Below are 20,523 nucleotides of genomic sequence, written 5' to 3' on the forward strand. Positions count from 1 at the left end.
TCTGACCAGTGTGGGTGGCGATGTGGTGGTGTCTCTTACAGACTGCCTGATTAGGAAGAAGTAGGTGAGGCGAGCCCTCCAGGCTGCAGGAAGAAGCCTCTAGATTGCAGGCCCTAACTTATAATAAAAGTCTTAACCACCCTGTTATCTGGAAGGGCAACATAGTAAGGTACAAGCAATTCAGGAAGCTTCTGGAGTACACTGATTACATAGGTAGTTGACGAGCCAATGACAAGATATGCTCAGATGGACCTGATACTTGCCAACAAGGATGAATTGGTTAGAGGTGTGAATGTTGAGGGGCAGCCTTGGTTTCAGTGACTATGAGAGTGGAATTGATTCTGAGATAAGGAAGTTAGACAAAAACAGAGTCACGATCCTGGACTTCAGAAGAGCAGACTTCATTCTGTGCATGGACCTCTTGGAAGAATTCCATAGGATATTATCTGTTTTCAAGTATGGTACCTTCCACGCTTGGGGGTGGTCCATCCTAACATGCAGGAAATCAAGCAGGAATGACAGGAGGCCTCCTGGAAGAACAAGGAGCACCTGACAAAACTCCAACATAAAAAGGAAGCATACAAGTGCTGGAAGCAGGAATGCATAACCAGGAGGGATATAGAGATGTTGTCCAAGTGAGCAGGGATGTAGTTAGTGAAGCCAAAGCCTATCCAGAGGTGAATTGGTTGAAGGGCATCTTTACTGATTGAATCAGCCTTCAGAAACCTGGTAGACATGGGAAAATGGAGACAAAGACCAAAGTTCTTCAGATGTTAATTAATGGACCATTAAGAAACTACACCCATGTCTTTGGAAAGGAACAGCTGGGACTTTGTAGCAGCAGCCAGATCTGTTGGTCTGAGATTCCTTTGGGGGCAAACAGGAGGAATTTCCATGTCCCAGCATCCAGGCAGCCTGTATGATAACTTTTAACAACAAAAACTAATTTACTGTGGGGGTGGTCAAACACCAGAACAGGTTGTTCAGAAAGGCTGTGGAGTCTGTTTCTTAGGAAATGTTGAAAACCTGACTGGTTATGTTCTTGAGCACCCCTCTCTTGTTGATCTTGCACTGGGTAGGACTGGACAGTTTCTAAAACATCAACATCATTTGGTATGATTGTGTGATAAAATCTATGAATAGCAAAGGATTTAAGTGATTTTTTAATAATAGTAAAGTTTCTGAACTTTTCTGCTGAAAATGTATTAAGGTTTATCTCTCTAATTTGCTAGCGAATGTGATGACTGATTTTTGGTAGAACAGACACCACATGCATTGTAAGTGAATCTTGTGAAAAGATTTGTAAGTGTAAACACTGCTAACTTCTTATCTGGGATGGAAGCAGTGAAAATACAGCAATACTGAATTTTCTGTAGAAATCAACCTCCTTATGAAATTAAGTGCACTTCTCTTTGGCAGGGTCCACCATCTAATTTATGAAGAAAAAAAAAAGAGGTCAAGTTAACAAGTCTTTGTTATGCTTTGTAATATCAGTTAGGTAGACAGTGAGAAATATTTGTCTTAGTTTCATGAAGGTCCTTCTATTCCCATTAATTTCAGTTGTTCTCAGTTATAGATCCATTGTAATAAGAGCAAGGCTGACATAAAATGTCTGTGGCTGAACATGTAGTTAGTCCATGTGTTACTCATCAGTTTGCTGGAGAGTACTGATTAATTTCTCACATTTCTTTTAACACTGCCGTTGATCACAGATTTCGGGTTATCTCGTGTTATTCTGGTTATCCAATATTATTATATTGAAGTAACAATAACTGTAAGACATCTGGAATTACTATGCAAGGAAAACAGCCATTCAGCTGTTTGTTATTGGCTTGGTTTTTTTTGTTTGTTTGTTTGTTTGTGTTTTTTTTTTTGTTTTTGTTTTTGTTTTTTTGAGGATATCTACAATGACCATATGATTTGATGTATGCTCTTTTTGTATCATGTCCCAGCTGGATCTTGTCTTAACCTTGAGTATTCTGCTTCCTGTGGTCTAGCGTGAAAAATATGTGTAAATGCTTGATATGGGATGAACAGCAGGTGAATGCACTCTAATTTTCATATTTTATTTCTGTGATATCTTTTCCATTTTCTTTTCCTTTTTTGCATATCTTATAAGAAGGCTGTTAAAAATGTCTGCTATATTCTTCAAATCCTGTTTGAAAGATTTCTTTTGGAATGGCATCTGCATTGGATGCTTTTTTTCTTTTAAGCTGTAACAAGTGTAGAGGATTACTGAGTATAGTGATTTTTTTTTTTTTTTGTTTTGGAGAGTTGAAAAAAAAAATCGGATTTCAATTTGAAATAAATTTCTAGCATACCATAATTTAGGATTGTAACAGATGGTTAAATTGAAATATCCATGGCAGTAATGAATCGACTATTCACTCTTACTCTGAGACCTGGGTCTTGCAAATGCTCATTATGCGTTTCAGTGCTACTACCCCTTTTATCTGTAGTTCTACTGCCTATTCCTAACAAGGACAGGACTTAAATTCAGGTAACTGTGACACTGTTAATTCTCCCCCTCCCCCCAGTATTTTTTTATAAAATAGTATTCTGAGAGGTTTCCCCTATCTTCTCGAATAAAGACTTTTTTTTTTACTTCATATACTGACTGAGCATGTCTCCTTTGTTGAATCTTTTTGTAGAAACTTTTCTAAATTGTTTTAAGAACCTGAAATTGAAGATGGGTGATAGTGCATTCCACTGTGGACCCAATGTTTCAAATGATTAAGCCTAAGTATCCGTCTTCCCAACATTTGGATGGGCAAAGCACTGAACTGATTTTTTTTATTTTATTTTTTTTTAACAAAAATCTATAGGATTGCCTCAAAGTCACCATTTAACTATTTCCTAGACAAATCTGGTAGTCCAAATGGAAAATCTTGCATTTATTTTTCATAGTTTTATGATGCTAAAGAAGCAGTTGGGATGTTTATAGTTGTTAGCTTAAAGCTGTGATTTTTTTTACGTATAGAATACGTGTTTTAAAGAATATGGCAAATACTGTGTATACCGATTCTCATTTGAAATAGGTATGACCTAAGTGTCTGTTGCTATTGGTATCTTTACTAATCCTGTAGTGGTCATGCACTAAGATTCCAAAAGGCTGATGATAGCTTCTCCTTGGATTCCTTCTTGATTTTAGGTGCCAATTTTTTTTTTTTTTTAATTGGCTCATAAGTAATTGAGACAAGACACTGGCTATTCCATTAATGTATCTGAGTGTCTGTTAAAAAGAAAAATGTTAAATAAGTTAAACCATGCAGGTTGAGTTTATTATGCCAGAATTTTTCCCTTATACTTGGTAACTCCAGTTATCAGTTAATTGCTGAAATGGAAATAAATTTATTGTAATGGATGTAAAAGTAGTGGGGAAAACAAACCAAATATTACACATGTACATAGTTGCATGTATTTCTTGCATTTTTTTCTCTCCAAAAGAATGCTTCATTAAAATGAACTAACACATCTTGTCATTTCTTCATTCACTCATACAATATCATGTCAGAGGTCATGGCTGTCAGAGGTGCAAAGCACTGATCCTGATACTACAATTCAGTAAGTAATGTTAACATACTTACAAAGGATATATACTTCTTGGCTGATATCACTTCCTTGATCATCACTGAGCATCTTGATGTTTTAGTCTATTTGCCCTTTTAAGAACTGACTCGTACTGAAAGTAATTTTAATTTATTGAAGCAAGCCATGACCCTACCTAATAGAAGATGACTTTTATTTATTTATTTTTAAAACACTGATTTGCACCAAACCAGTGATGGTCTGTGTGGCTGGCTCACTCCAGCTCTGTTAATAAGCTGCCTGCCTTAGAGCTTAAAGGGGTGATTCTTAAATAATATTTTGTATTTATATTTTTTTGACATAATGAGTAAATATTTTGGATGTTACTTCGTCTTGTTCTTTGGTGTGATTTGTTCATTTGTTCTCACTATCTTATGCTTTTCTTTTCCATGAAGAGCTGAAAAATAATGCAGTATTATAAATAAAAGGAAGACAGTGAACTGGTGTAAATGCTTCCTTGGCAAATTTACAACCTTGAAATATTAAAAAAAAAATAAAATAAAATAAAAAAAAAAAAAAGCAAGGTGGTCGATACTGAAATACTTTGTAAGGCTACTTTACCGTATAACAGAAATATTGAAGTGATGGAGTTTTACAAGATGGTTTTAAAGGAAAAAAGCAGGAAACTGGTGATGCAGTACACTAACAAACCTCAATATGTGTATCTGCTTTGTATGTCTTGCTTATCAATGGTACCTGTTGGAGTTGCTTGCAAATTTGGCAGAGAATGAATACACTTAATCAGATATAGAGAAATTATTGTGAAATTATTCCAGAGAATATGGAAGTGGGCCTTTTTTCTTAGGCTGTGGATGTCACTTTCCACTTTTCTAAAGCAGTTTTTCATTTAGAAGTATTAAGTTTAGTGAAAGGGAGTACATTTTAATTTTATTGCTGTCTAATGACTTGCTTATTCTGCCTTGCTGATGACCTGATATAAGATATGGAAGTATGTTCCAGAGTTGAGATTAGGCTTTGATCCAGCCACTGCTGAAGGAGTAGACTGACAACGGAAACCCCAACTCTATTTATAAACTCTCCTGAGAACCATCAGATGGTGTTGTGTGAATTTCCATCAAATAACTGCTGTCATCATAAGGATCCATTTGCAGTGAACTGACTGTGTTTATTAGGGGAAATTCATGTACTTACTGGGGGAGGAAAGGTCTTGGTATGTTACTACCAAATAAATAAAGGCTTTTAATTTATTTAAAAAAAAAAAAAAAAGATGTTAAGAACAACTGGTTACAACTATTGGAAGTCTTCCCACCTCTCCACTACCACCACATATTTAAGGCTTGTCCTAGATATTGTTTTTCTTAATTTGTTTTTGATTTTATGATGATATACAACATGACAGTTGTGCCTAAGTACACTTTTGTTTTAGATCTTAACACATACTGTTTGCCAGAAGATTTGTGTACATTTAAAGCAAAGGAAAGCCTACTGTGATATATTCATGTGACCTCCTCCTAATTCAACTGCATGACTGATGTCTATATTTTGGGACCAAAATATTTGTGTAGCATGCGCTTCTGCATGGTGATCCTGAAGCAAACTTAATCATATTGCAGTGAAGCTGTATAAACTTCTCCATATTGAAAAAATGAAAAACATTATATGGACCTTTCTTGTTTCATAAGCTTACCCTGATGTTAAACTTGTCTTTGAGTATATGTTTTAGTAAATAATATTTCTAATATTAGTTTATGTAGTAAATAAATTAAAATTTATTGAAAATGGTTCTTCAATATCTTAAGTGGATAGTGAGGAAAAAGTGCACTCAAGACTTCTACAGAAGAGTTGTGTCCTTTTGTTAGTATAGCATAATATAACCACTGTAACATGTGAAACAAATTCAGGAGTTTGGAAAACAGGTAACATCTGCTTTACTGGCAAGCATGTGAGACAAAAAATTCAAATGCTTCCATGACGGGCAATGTGGAAAGTGATATTCAGCATATGATGTAACATGCATTTCTTCCACTTTTAAGTAACTGAATTTCTTCTTATTTTTTTTCTAATACATAACCTTTAAAGGGAAATAATCCACTTAACTGGAAAAGTATGTGAGGCTTGCTGTCTGAAATGTAAACACAGCATCCAAATGGATATATGGATAATGTTGATATTAGCAGCAAAGCTGAAAATAGGAAACGGGAGAATATCGTATCATTAATTTTGTAACTATCAATCAAATTCTGGTAAGGACCATTAGAAAATAATTGGTAAAAGTAAAGTTTATTATGTTCTTGAATAGCTGTTAGCTTTCCACGCTTTCCACGTTGAGGCTGATATGAAAGAATTCCTCTATGCAATAGGTCTGCAACAGGATCTGTATAGAAATACTACAGTATTTAAAATAAGAACAATAAATATCTATATTCAGGAGAGGGGGGTACACATGTTTTTCTTTCAGTAAGCTTCTCTAGAGCCTAGAGTTGTTGAAGCAATATCAGAAAAGAAACAGTTTACATACAGTGACACATTCATTCCCCCATTTTTTGTATATCTTTGTGAAATCTCCAACCTAGACTTTTGGGGAGATCATAGAATTGTTTGGGTTGGAATGGACTTTAAAGATCATCTAATTCCACACACACCTCCCCTCCAGCACCGGGGAGGTACACTTTCTACCAACGGAGGTTGTCCAAACCCGCATCCAACCTGGCCTTGGACTTTTGCAGGGATGGGGCATCCACAGTTTCTCTGGGCAACCTGCTCCAGTGCTTCACCACCCTCACAGTAAATAACTTATGCTTTACGTAATCTAAACCTACCCCTTTTATTTTAAGGCTGTTAGCCCTTGTCCTATCATTACACTCCTTGCTGTTGCTGTCTTCATCTTTCTTGTAGGTCACCTTTTAGTACTGGAAGGCTCTTACAAGGTCTCCCTGGAGCCTTCTCCTCTCTAGGCTAAATGACCCAACTTTCTCAGCCTTTCTTTATGGGAGATGTGCTCCTGCTCTCTGATCATCTTTGTGGCCCTCCTGTCTTTCATACAGTAGGGACTCTGGAGCTGAACACAGCACACCAGGTGCACTCTCATGACAGTGGAGTAGAGTGAGAGAATCACATCCTTAGATCTGCTAGCTACAGTTTTGATGCAGCCCAGGCAGTGGGGCAAGTTGGCTTTGTGGGCAGCAAGCGTGTATCAACATGGATGTACCAACATCCATGAGTCCTTTTTCTCAAGGCTGCTTTTAAGCCACTCATCACACAGTCTGTATTTGTGCTTGGGATTGCCCTAGCCCAGATGCAGGACTTTGCACTTGGCCTTATGGAGTTTCATGAGGTTCAGAGGGGCCTGCCTCTCAAGCCTGTCCAGGTCCCTCTGGGTGCCATTGTTTCCTTCCATCATGTCACTCATACCACACAGCTTGATGTCATTGAGAAACTTGCTGATGGTGCACTCAATCCAACTGTCCCATTTCACTGACAAAGATGTCAAACGAAGCCGATGTTAAACAGGTCCATGCAGCAAAGAGATAAGTAGGTCCTAGTACTGACCTGTGAAGAATACCGCTCATCATTGATCTTTGCTTGGATATTGAGCCATTAACTGCAACTCTTTGAGTGCAACCATTTAGCCAATTCCTTATCGACTGAGTGGTCCATGTATCAGATTCATGTCTCCAATTTGGAGACAAGGGTGTTGTGCAGGACAGCATCAAATGCTGAAGAATCTAACTTCTTTGTGTATGTTTACCAAATTATTATTTTTAATTACAGGAAAATTACACTGTTTTCCCAATGCAGGAAACTAAAATGGTTTTAATTGGATAGCAAGCAAATACAATAAGTTACTTTTCCAGATCATAACCTCTGAAAAAAAGTAAAACTTACTGAAAGATGCTTTTCATGTTTATGAACTAATTAATTAGGAAACCTCAAGAGATGGGACTCTCTTGCCTTGGTAAAAAATAAAGTTAATGATCAAGATTTTCCACATCCTTCATCTCAAATATAAAAGCAGTAATAGAAATAAAAAGGTGTACCAGAACTGTTTTGTTTTTCAGTTATATGCAAATTAAATTTTCACAATATACAAGAGAAAAAGTATGCAAGTCTTGACCCCACCAACTGTTACAACAATAATTATCGATGTAAGAAATCCTAATAATAATATCTGAGATTGTAGATTTGAAAAGTTTTGTTCTTTACAAACACAGAAGTAATGGAATCCTTTAAAGTAGCATTGTATGAAGCATGTATTTTAGAATGAGCAGAATGATTGACTATATCTACTGTGAAACTAATTATGGATTATTTTTTTTAAATGATCTTTCTATTTGAGAGAAATGCATAAATAACTAATTTTATAACTTCTATGCTAATATTGAGGGAGCGTCTGTTGTTTCATTGACTTGCCAAATTGAGTCATCTTTCTTCATTTGCCTTTCACAAACCTAAGGGTTCATGGAATTCAGTATGCATTGTTAATCTTATAGGAGAAGGAGTTAAATTCCATGTAGCAAGATGACTTATCACTCTCAGAAAAAGAAAATACTGTGAGACTGAGTGAAAAAATACTTTGACTACTAATTTAATTCTATGGCTTTCACTGTCTTTAGGTGATTTCAAAGCTGCTCCTTGCAAAACTCTTTTTGAACTTGAAAGGTCTAACCTAAACCACTTTTTAGTAAAGCTGGTTTTAGTTACCCATGGTGAAGATGCATGTTGACTATAAAAGCCCATCTATGATACTTTTTTTTAGTAACATTTAAATGTTTTATATAATTCTAATGGACATAATTCATACTATTTTTAAGCAATTATTTCCTATATTTAAGTGAATTTGCAATACACTTTCAAAAAGAAAAAGTATAATTCTTTACATGAACTTTAGCATTTGTGATTCTACTGATATAGCATAGTTTTATGTAGTTTACAATATTATACATGAAAATAGAAACAGACTAATTTTTTTTTTCCAGCATTTTTGGGTCATACTAAAATTGTTTTGAAGTAAAATACATCTTTTAATCAGAGTTGCACCTTTTTATTATAATATTGTGGTATAGATGAAAAATTATGAACAAAAAGTATTTATTTTGTGCTTGAAATTTCTTTCAAGAAAGATCTTGAAATTTCTAATTAGAAACCAAATTTTAGGAGGCCAAGTACAGAATATTTACACCTGGAAGCACTGGGATTAATTTACCTGCAAATGTCTTGACAGGCTCCTTATGACTACGTGAGGTGCATAAGGGTGCACTGAACAGATTTTCTATAAGTGGATATGTAGATGACAAGAAAAAATACCAAGCAAAACGTAGATTTACTACTTATTTTGAAGCTATTGCATTTTATGCTGAAGTCACAGTGCAATTATTCATAGTATTTTGGTAATTATTTAATTGTGTAAGGAAACATAAGCTGATGAATAGCAGTTGTCTTTCAATGGAGTTATTTTCCATTAGTATTGTGTAAACTTCTAGTCATCATTCATTCTTACCAGTCTCTCCTAAAGTGGCTAATTTCTGCATATTTTCTACATAAATACATGTTCTAAAGCAGAATTTCAATATCATTATTCTGAGGAGTATTCTTAGGTTGTCTGACGTTGTGGTGTCTCTTCTGTAGGGAGTTGTATCAATTTGCTACAATGTGATATGCTTTTATCTTTCAGCATTAAACAGAGCACCAACGTGGAAATAATGTGATTTGAAATTTGGAAATCCTTCTTTCATGTGTGCTTAAGTATTATGAGAATAAAATTATATAAATAAAATATATTCCAAGTAAGGTAGCGAGAAGACAGAATAGTAAAATACATTTTCTCTTCTGACCTTTTCCTTCAGGTTGTGATGCCAATATGAAAACATATCAATGTAATGAACAACAGGCAAGATAAGCTTTTTGAGTCAGGATCAACTCAGCGTGACAGTCTTTGGTAGAATTAAGTTGTGGACTCTAAAAAACATTGCAAAGCACGTTCTAGCATACAGTAGACACGAAGGACTATGTAACAATTATAGGATCTTAGAAAAGCAGAGCCTCGATAGGCATATGTGCCCTTATCCAAGAAAAGATTGACTGTACCCATGCAACAGTGCATCCATGGATGTTGACATAACCTGTGTTTAAAGATGAGGTGATGCAGGCTCAACACCCTACACAGAGTCAGTTTTAGTGCTTTGCTCTTCTTACCATTGGGAGGAAAAAAAAATGAAACCCTTTTCCAGTACCCATCCTGAATCTTGCTACAGTATTTCATGCTACTAGTACTGTCTGTTACACATGGGAAGCGTATTCCCTATGATTTCAGAGCAGCTTTTTCTGTATGTTTTAAAATTGTTTATCATGCCCCTAATTAATTGCCTTTTATTTCACTAAAGCACAGAATCACTGAGGTTGCAAGGAAACTCTAGACAGGTTACGCATAACATTGACCAGTCAGATTTTTAAGTATCTCCAAAAATGGCTATTCTACAGCCAATCTGGGCAATCTGCTCCATTGTTTGAGTATGCTCGTCCTAATATTTAAAATAAATAAATAAAAATTAAATGGAATTTAAATAGTCTGTTCTGATGCAGGAACTTTGTAATATTAAATGGAGCTAGTAGGAACTGGACTAAAAACAAACATGATTTTTTTTATTTTATTTTTTTTCCTGTAGCTGAGCTGTATCATTGCAGTGCAAAGGAGGCTATGAGTTCAAGTTGCCCAGGGCAACACTTGTTCTGCAGTTCAAAAAAAAGATCTGCAGAAAATACAAGTGCTTGGAGACAACTTTGCAGTGATACCATTCCTCTTGTGAAAGGAAGTGTTGTGCATCAACAAATTTACCAACTCCATATTTGGTAGTGGTTAGATCATTGTCAACTCTGCCTGTGATTCCTTACTTGTAGAGAAGACTGTAGCACCTTTAAAAAGAAATACCTGGTGAATTTTACATATTCTGCAAGATCATTGTAGAAAACATGAAAGCAATGCAGTCCTGTAGGAGAATAGTTTTTAAGCTAGTGCTCAAATGTTAGTCAGCACGTTTGTTTGCATCTGTGTTTTGTGATACAGTAAGATACATACATGGGTAGGATGGTATCTGTCAAATTGGGAAGATGACCGTGGATTTTTGTTTTGTACATTTATTTGTAAGGATGATATTTAATCAGCAAGTGTAGCCATGTGATGGTAGGTAGAGCTGTGAAGAGCATTATCTTGATGTGCTTTCTTGTTTTACCGTGTAAAACAGGAGCTCTGATTTTTTATTTTTAATTTTTTATTATAATCTGTTAAATAGCAATATACAGTTCTTAATGGAAAGTATATATTATAAAATAAAACTTGTCCATAGTTTTACAGTGTTCTTTCAACCATGCCAGTTTTACATTGAAGTTAGTGGTTCATGTGTAAGTACTTGCACATTTATGTGTAGCTGTAAGTAAAATACAAGCGAAATATGCATGCTTCTTTCAGGAACAGCTTTGCTGTTTAACCCGTAGATTGTAGTAAGCAGCTGATTGTGTCTACTGGAGTTTTCAGTGTCATGTCACTTTTATCAGTTCATTTTCAGTACTGAGTATAGTAGAGAATAGAGATTAAATCAGGTAGATGTTAAATCGTTTGTTAGCAAGCTAAATATAGGAAGTCATTTTCCAGCAAAATGTGCACATTTTATATGTAAATGTGCCTTTGTATATTTAATGTATTGATGGCTTTGTGATTCTTAATATGACTTAATATGAAGCATACAGAAGTTTACTGTTGAATACAATTTCTATACAGACTTAAGTGTATTGTCTAAATGATTATAATTCTTAATCCTGGGATGTATATGCAACAGACGAAGAAACAATTCCTTTAGCTGTTGAGATTTCTTTATTCTCAAATCCTGACTTGAAAAACTGTTGAACTAAGCTGAAACAAGGTCATGCCTAGAATGTATTGTTTCACCTTGATTCCTGAATCACTTTGCAGGAACTGAAGTCATTGATTAAGTAAAATCGATACTGTATAAGTTTTGGCTTACGATGGCAGTGGTAAATTTATTTAATTGTTTAAAACAATTTAAGTTTACCATTATTATGAAATCTGAGGAGGAAAGATAACTTGAAGACGAAGCCTAAATACTGTCTGGTAATGAACGGTTGAGCTGTAGTTCATTAAAAAACTTTAATTAGGTGGATTTCATGCTTCTTAATGTTTTGCTGCTACACAGTTTTCAATTGAAGAAATTGTTTAATGCTAGACATACTTTTGCAAGGAAGCAAAGTTCTGTCTTGGTAAGGATTTCCATCTTCAAAGCAGAAGATACAGAATTGACTGACTGTCATTCAGAAGTACGTTTCTTTCTCAGATATAATAACTCAACCTATGCAGATGTTACTGTGTAGTACAAAATCAGATTCCATATTCAGCTCTCACCAAAGCAAATAAAAATTTATGGTTTCAGTACAAACATTAAAAAAAAAAAAAAGAGAGAGAGAGAAAACATCTCCAAAGCTTTTTTCTTTTTGTAAAATTCCCATATTTGCATAAATAGATGAATAATATGTGACAGAACTGTGACACAGCTAGATGAAACTCAGTAGATCCTGCAGAATTTCAGGCTACCTGAAATGTATTTTAGTAATATCAGTATGTTTGTATGTATAAATATTCTTAGAATTGGTCTTTTTTTAGCTGAAGGTTTCAGTTGTCCTACATGACTTTGCTAAAGGACTGATTCATGAAACTTAACCAGGAGAAAGGAGGAATTTTGATTTTCTCTTCATTTAAAAAAAAAAAAAAAAAAAAAAAAAAAAAAAAAAAGTTAATAATTGCTATTCATCTTTATTCCTAAATAGATATTGATTATAGTAGTACACAGTCTATCTTAAGAAGGTGGTGCAATTTCATTAAAGGATGATGACTCCAGCACTGATTCCTTTTTAACGTCTTCAGGCCAGAAAAGCAATTTCAGACCTCAACTAGAAGGATCTTACTTCAGTAAATTTACTATAATATTGAATCATCTTAACAGCAAGTCATTGTCTTACTTATAGATTATATAGATTCCACCAGTTCCTTATGTTCAGTTCACCTGTGCCTGAGTAAAAAACTCTTGAAAACTCTAAAACTGGCTGAAATTGCCATCTGTATTGAAGTTGTTCATCCTGTGTAGTGTTACTTTTATCAAACAATGAATTTGCAAGTGAAAGGGGACATTGGGAATCTAAGGAAATAATGTAAAACATTGATGTTTAATGTTGCATATGATCCTTCAGATATTATCAGTATTTTAGTATTATGGCATTTAATGATCAGTAAGGACTTTGTGAAGCCAGTGTAAATTCTAAAAATTGTTATTTTTTGCATTCTAGAAAATTAAAATATCAATTTCATTTTGCTAGAAACTTTTGGCATTTTTATGTGCATGTATTTAAAAAGAAAATAGTATATTTTAGTTAAGTATTTTAATTAACTTTTTATCTGTGTTGTCTGAAGGCATCATTTTATTTATTAGAAAACTGTGAATTTCAGTAGATACTGTGTATATGCCTGTGTGGCGTAATTGATGAATACTTGATGTGGTGAATACTTGAATGTGGTGGTAGGGAGAATAAATACAATTGCAGCTATATATTAGTAATTTAATGTAATACACTAATAAGTGCAAACTAGGGGACAGTCTCAATTACATTCTGAATCTTGGTATTTATAAATTCATGTTTTAGTATTTTATTCTTTTCAAATATCTGAAATCTGTATGTTCAAAGGAACCAGATGATGAAAAATGATCTAGCCTTTTATCTTATACCTTGTTCTCATTTCTCCCCCCAGTAGATATGCTTCTGATTCCAAGTGTTAAAAATTCATGAACAAAGGAAAGTAGTAATAAGTGCTTAAGTTTACTGTGTATATTTTCCAGCTCATTATACAGATGTTTAAAAACCAGAAAGGTTTTTTACTAATAAGTTTGAAATATGAGAATTTCAGAGAAGATTTTACAGAAATTGAACAGGAACATATACAGCAGGGGGGAAAAAAAAATGTTCAGCATTAATTAGGTAATTTGTTTTACATCCTGCTTCACTATAGATCTTTTATATATATATATATATATATATATATATATATATATATATAAAATTCATGAATTCACATATTGTACTGTTAAAAATGCTAGATAAGGAAACACTGTCTGTAACTGCTGATTGGTTAGTTTTAAATATCATAGCTATCCATGGTAGTAGTAGTAAGTAGGCAGGGAAATACCACCTAAAAGAAAGCCATGTAACTTTCTCACACTTGGGAAACCACACAAATGAAAAAAGCACCTCTGAATTCCCATTTTAAAGGATACTTCACTTAATTCCTTTGGTGAAAGGAAGGGTTCCTTCTGTCCCTTCCAGCTTTTATTTCAAGTGTCAGTAGCTGTGCTCCTGTCATACTATTTGAGTTGCATAATGGACTGGAAAAAGAAGTGCTGATTTTAGAACATAATTGTTTGAGTGATCTCTTAGTTCAGTACAGGCGGCTGTTGTGTATCTGCTTTGACAATAATAATTGACACCAGTGTAGCATAGCTGGGTGGGACACTAACGTATCATGTTGCTCTTTATCAGCTTCCACCCCCTTAAAAACTCCTAAGGCAGTGTCTTCTGGTGAACAGCTAAATACCTTTATAAAAATAAGTTCTTCTACTTGCTAGTCTACAAGTGGTATTATGCTTGATTAGTGGGCAAGTAGTGGAAATTTAAATGATTTTTACACAGTGTACACCTAAGACACAGTTGAACACTAAAAATAATCTGGTTTAGCATGCTTATATCAAGTTTAGTATCACATGTTAAGAGGTGGATAAGGGCTTGGCACTTTATAAGTAAGTGTCTCTGGCACTGCATTATGTAACAATTTGTAAAAGAACTTTCAGTATAATTAGGATAACTAAACAATAAAACAGTTTTGCCTCACTGTTCTACAGTTGTCTTGTTTTGGAATATGTCTTCTGAGGAGCAACTTCTTATAACTTATTCAAACAGTCACTTGAAAAATGCCTCTTGGATCTTTGGTTGTAGAAAGTTTCAAAATTAAATGAGACTAAAAATTAAGGTTATGCTTCAGAGGGCTTACATTGGAGGCATACTGTACGAACAAAAGAAATTAAATGATGTGTAGACTACTGTTGCTTGCAAGATCAGAGTAATAAATTTTTACTCTAAAAACTAATCCTGTTTTATAGAGTATCACTGAGTGATACTTTATAGCACACTTTCATTTTTTTTATGACACTGTAGCTAGTCACTGCTAAGGTTACTGAGGAACACAGCACTTGTCAAAGTCCTGGAGATTATATGTATTTTGTGTCACTTTGATGCAGTCTTGAATACAAATCCATACATGCACATTGGTAAACATACATGTCAACATAATCTGTGTATGTGTACATGATAACAATTATAGGAATATAAGAAATGTCCTTTTCAGCAGATTCCAGTGTTCCATTTTTTTAGCACTATAGTGTGTTTATTCAACTTCTGATTATTTACTTTTCTTTCTTCTACTTTGCTTTGTGACAGGATGACGAAGTAGTACTTCAGTGTGTTGCCAGCATACACAAAGAACAAAGGAAGTTTTGCTTGGCAGCTGAGGGACTTGGGAATCGCCTGTGCTTTTTGGAACCAACATCAGAAGCTAAAGTAAGAAGTAGATGCTCTCAGCTGGTGTAATCGGTCAATGAATGTTAACCTACTTACTATTGTGAATACATTTAATTGTGGTTTCTTTAATGTGGTGCTAGATGTGCTTTTTGTGTGCTTCTCCTTCTGTGACTGCAGTACGAGATTTCTTAAAGATTCTAAATATACTTTGAGGCATACTTGTCTCAAAGTCAAAAGCCACTACTCTTTAACTTAACTCTGTACCTGAAATGCTTCATATTTTCAAGATTATGTTTCCAGACTGTTAATAAGATATAAGTTCACTTAAAAGCTTCTTCCTATCACTGCTGAAGTTTCAAATATCTTGGTGTGCAGGACTGATACTTCCAGAAGTACTGTCACCTGTTAGTTACTGACATTAAGTGTTGCTTCTAACCGGGTTGATTAAGCAGAAAGTTGGGAGTTCTGAGGGCAGGATTATTAAATATTCAAAAGTTTTAAAGATAAGCATCAAAAGGAAGAAAATAAGCTAGAGAGTTATGAAGAAAAAAATAGGAAGACGAGCTTGACAGGAGAAAGAAGAAATGAAACTTGAGACTTGTACTAAAGCAGAATGTTAAGAATGAAGGCAAATGCAGGACCTACTCCCTCTCTTCTATTTTCTCCATGCATCCTTTTCTTTTTCTTTATTTTTTGTGTCTTTATTTCTGTTCTGTTCTTCCTGATCATGTACTTCTCCTCCTGATTTTTAGCAGGATCGCTGTATCTTTCCTATTGAAATATTACTGTATGGTCCTATTTTTAGTCTAGATATTATGACCGTGTTAAATCTACAGTGTTTGTTTATGCAGTATGAGAGTATGAGCTCTTGTTCATCTCAAACATGAAAAGTCGTGCTACTTTTAAATCTGCATTAAATTGCATTCTAAGAGCTTAGCAATGATAATTTATCTCCTGTATGCTTTAAAAATCCCGATAATCCTTTCACATGCTTAAGTTAAAGCATTTAGTTTTCACATATGTGTTTTCAACTATTGTCTTAACATTTTTCAATAATGATTGGGAACTGTTTATTAATTGACAGCTCAACTACAGTGTAGAATATCTATTACTGATGATCTCAATCTGTAAGATAGTGTTTTTCCTCATCCTAGTCTAAAGAAGGGAGGAACGGTATATATGACTGTAGAATTTTGTAGAACCTACTTTACTTTTCATGACTTAGCAGCAGATACAACTACAGAAGCTTCTGAAATTAAAATCAAATTAACGAAGTTAAAATTAAGAGGTTTAGAAAACATGTAATGTAATAATTTTAAAAGAGCTTACCAGGGAGGTTTCTGAACTGCTAGTTACACCTGAGAACAATTAAGAATTTTGGAAAGTCATTTAAATATCTAAGTCTGTTTTAAAAATAAGTAGAAAGTTGATACAAATGTTTAGAGAGTATGATACGTATAAACAACTCTTAGCAATAACGTTTCCTTTCATCAACATTTAGACAAAATTTTGTTTATGAAATAACAAAACTAAAATGACACACATCCAGTGGACTAAAAATTGTTATTGAATGTGTTTCTGATCAAATCCTTCAGGGTTCTGTTTTCACTGCCATGCTATTATTTTTCTCCATTAAGACAATTTAAATTTGCATACATGTTTTTTTTCTGATGATGGAAACATTGGGGAACTGGCAATTCATGAAGTCATGTCACACACAGGAAGGTCTGCAGTACTTTATGTTTTAACAGAAAGTAGAGGCATATTTCAGTGCTACCAGCATAGAATGTAAAAACTGAATAAGTAAATATGCTTACAGAATGAGGAACTATTCTTGTCAGCTGTAAGGAACATGAAGGTCACGGTGGATGTCATGCAGTCATGAGTTTCCTGAGTGATGCCATGCTCAGGGGGATTTAATATAGTCTTTAGAGGTATCATGAAAAGAAACATGGCAGGAGATGGGAAGATATACTATCTCTTTAAATCTGGGGGTATTGATTTATTACTTCTGCGGCAGTGTTGCTGGAATAGAGTCCAATCGTGACATTCAAATTGGTAGGAATGTTAATAAAATGTCTCCAGGAAGTGCAGTGAGAGTCATGATAGTACTTGGAGGAGGATACAGTATGTTCAGATTAAAAAAGGAAATGTGGACACTGCCCATAAGTATCTAAAATGGGAACATGGATAATAGATGTCTGTTTATTTTAGAAAGCAGAAGTATAATAAGATCCTAAGACTGGAAGTGGGAACCTAGTCCAAATCAGAAGTTAAGAATTCATTCTTAAAATGAATATCCTCCCTGTTAAAACAGTACTGTTTACCTGAGGTAGATTATTCATCCATGAAAATTGGTTTATAAAGCTAGATAGCGTCTATGTATTAAGAAGAAATTGCATTAAATGAGATCCAAGGCATGTTAATCACACTGATATCTTCTACTAAATTCTCTACTACAGCTGACAACTTTACCATAGCCAAAATCTATTTTAAGCACATGTGACGGTTTCTTCACTTACTAACTTTGGCCAAATATTGTTAAAACAAGAAGAGAGATGCTTTTCCATTCAAGTAATTTCTGGAAGAGAGAACAAGATAGGAAAAAATAAATAAATAAAAACCACCAAAAAACTCAGTATGTCTGTTAATTTTGGAATAAAGAGGTGTAATTTCATGATTTTTATCTGAGCCGTATGTAATCAGAAGATAAAAGTAGCTGAAAGAGAGGGGATACAAGGAAAAGGAAAGATAATGTCTTTGAAATATTTGTAGAAACATAGAGGGGAAAAAAAAAAAAAAAAGGAAGGTTGTATGATAGGCTGACCATGAGCTGTTCTGGTAATTTGTGTGGTGAAGGGATTCAACACTGAAGGGATTCAAGATTACCAAATACTTCCGTTAAAATGTTTTTGTAATTCCATAAACAATTTTCATGTTATTTCTTTACAATTTATTAGTAAAAATGGATGTATACAGACGCAGGTAATGAATATTAAAGAAAAAAAAAAAGAAACAAGGCACAGTAGAGATGAATGATGATGAATATTACAGTTTAAGTTTTTCCTATGGGAATTACTGAAATTATGAACTACTTAATAAGAAATTATTTGTGTACAAAAGATGAGGGAACTCATATATGTAACAATTATGTAAATAAAATCTATGCAATTTCAATCTCAAGTCTTTGGCTTAAAATTCTTTTCCAAAATGTATTTGAAAACACTGTCAAAAAGAAAAAATGAAGAGATCAAAAGTTAGGAATTCCAATACTGCTCTTAATTGTTTATTAGCTTGCTACAGAGTGTTCAGAAAGTTTAGCATTTCATTGTTCCAGTGTTCAGCCATGCTCACAGTAAAGTTCTTTTCTCATGTTTAAATAGAATTTCTTGTATTTCAATTCATGTTAATTCCCTTTTGTCTTTTCACTGGCAGCACTGAGGATTTGATTCTTTTTTGTACTGTCCTGTCAGGTGTTTATGTATGTTGATAAGATTCCCCTGAGACTTTTTTTCTTGTATACATATCTTTTATTGGATGCATTAGTGTTAACAGATTGAAAATAACTCTGTTCTCTTTGAAGTGAATGTAAGTTTCATGTTTCAAAAACAGCAGTCATTATTGATCCAATAATTGAGGAGAAGGTCCCTAAAATAGCTTGTATTATTATATCAGAAGATTTTGAATCTTTGACATTTAGTGGCAGCTATAAATATATTCAGTTTCAACTTTATACATCAAATAAGATCATACGCCTTCTCTTCTGTTTTGTCAGTGATTTTAGAGAACAAATAAAATGTTCATGATGTAATTCTAAAAGACAGGAAAGCAATAGTATGTGGAGAGAATTTTTCCACTTTTGAACCTGGAGGTGATTTATTTTTACTGTGAGCAGTAGAGCTATAGCAAATATAAAGTTACTGCAATTACAAATTATGAAGAATGTTTTTGTGTTATTTTGATACAATAAGATAGCATGCATCTCAAAAAAAATTGTTGCGTATAAATATAGATTTTAAAATTAAAACACGTGTTCTAACACTTTTAATCCTGTTTAATCTAATCTGCTCCTCTGTTCTTATGCTGTTTAATTTAATTTTACAGTATGTTCCTCCGGACCTTTGCATCTGTAATTTTGTACTTGAACAGTCCCTGTCTGTCAGAGCCCTTCAAGAAATGCTGGCCAACACAGGGGATAATGCCAGTGAAGGGGTAAGTAAATTAACATCAAAGAATGTTAAATTTCTAATTATGGATTTTTTTTTCTCATTACTTCTATTGTTTCAGAATTTTCTGGGTGAGGGGACTTGTGTGGTAGCAGATTCTTTATTTTTTTCTGTTTTCTTGGGATGTTACTGCTCCATAACCATAATAAAATTATTTTTTTTATAGCATTGAGGAGCAGGTGCAGTTAATGTATTGAACTATTTACAAAAAAAAAAAAAAAATGAAACATGATTCTCAGAGATCATTTATTACCATCAGTTCAAACCTGGCAACTGAAAAATGAACAAAAGAACCCTTGGCCTGGGTGACTTTTATGAACCTGTTGAGAGTGTAAGAAGTCTTTTTTTGAATCATAAATAATTCCCATAAAAGCATTATTGTATTACAGTGTTATTTATTAATGAGGAAAGCAAAATAATGTCATCATGGTTCTACCTTGTGTCACTGAATTAAGGAAGTATTTCACATATATTTATTTGACTTATCCTTATATGAAATTAACAACTGTGAATTAAGTTCTATCAATAAAAAAGTGACAAATTTAAATGTTTGATCAGTTCAGATATAAAAATACATTTATTTATTTATTTATTTTGTAGATGAACAAAACCTAAACTGTTGTAATTTTTAGTTGCTTAACCCGTGGTAAGAAGCAAGAACTAATGAATAGAAATAGTTATTTAATAATTATCTACCTTAGGTTTCTTAATTTTTTACTTTATTTTTTACAGGCCTACTTACTATAATGCTTACAGAATAGTGTATGGTGACTTTTGCAGTATAGTCAAATGTTGTAACTGTGCTTGCATTTCTCATTACCAACCCTTCAACTGCATTATCACTTCAAATCTAAAATATCCTAACGTTCGTAATACCCTAATAAAGAGAACTTCCACACTGATTAGCATGTCCCCTCAAAATAAGTGCACTTTATTATATGTTATTTATTAATGATACGGATATATAAGGTATGTATCTTTCATAGAACTTCTAAGCTGTTTGTTTGTCAGAAGTGAATTATAAAATATTAAGCCTAATTCAAATCGTAGATGCAGGGTTTTTTCAGTATTTTGAATGATCTGCATGCCCACCTGAATAATTTGCTATTTGTTCTCCTAC

At 33.8% G+C, this 20,523-nt stretch overlaps 1 protein-coding gene across 12 annotated transcripts in view; it reads left to right on the top strand.

Moving 5' to 3' along the window:
* Positions 1 to 20,523, top strand: part of RYR3 (ryanodine receptor 3) — a 234,846-nt gene that overhangs the window by 39,956 nt on the left and 174,367 nt on the right. For all 12 annotated transcript variants that reach the window (XM_084519997.1, XM_084519996.1, XM_084520000.1 and 9 more), the window contains exons 2-3: positions 15,097 to 15,216; positions 19,282 to 19,389. In XM_084519997.1, coding sequence (XP_084376123.1) covers positions 19,354 to 19,389 — 36 coding nt within the window. In that variant the 5' untranslated portion in view covers positions 15,097 to 15,216; positions 19,282 to 19,353. The remainder of the gene's footprint in view (positions 1 to 15,096; positions 15,217 to 19,281; positions 19,390 to 20,523) is intronic.

The sequence above is a fragment of the Aythya ferina genome (genome assembly GCF_964211825.1).
Source record: "Aythya ferina genome assembly, chromosome: 5".
In the NCBI taxonomy this organism is placed as follows: Eukaryota; Metazoa; Chordata; class Aves; order Anseriformes; family Anatidae; genus Aythya; species Aythya ferina.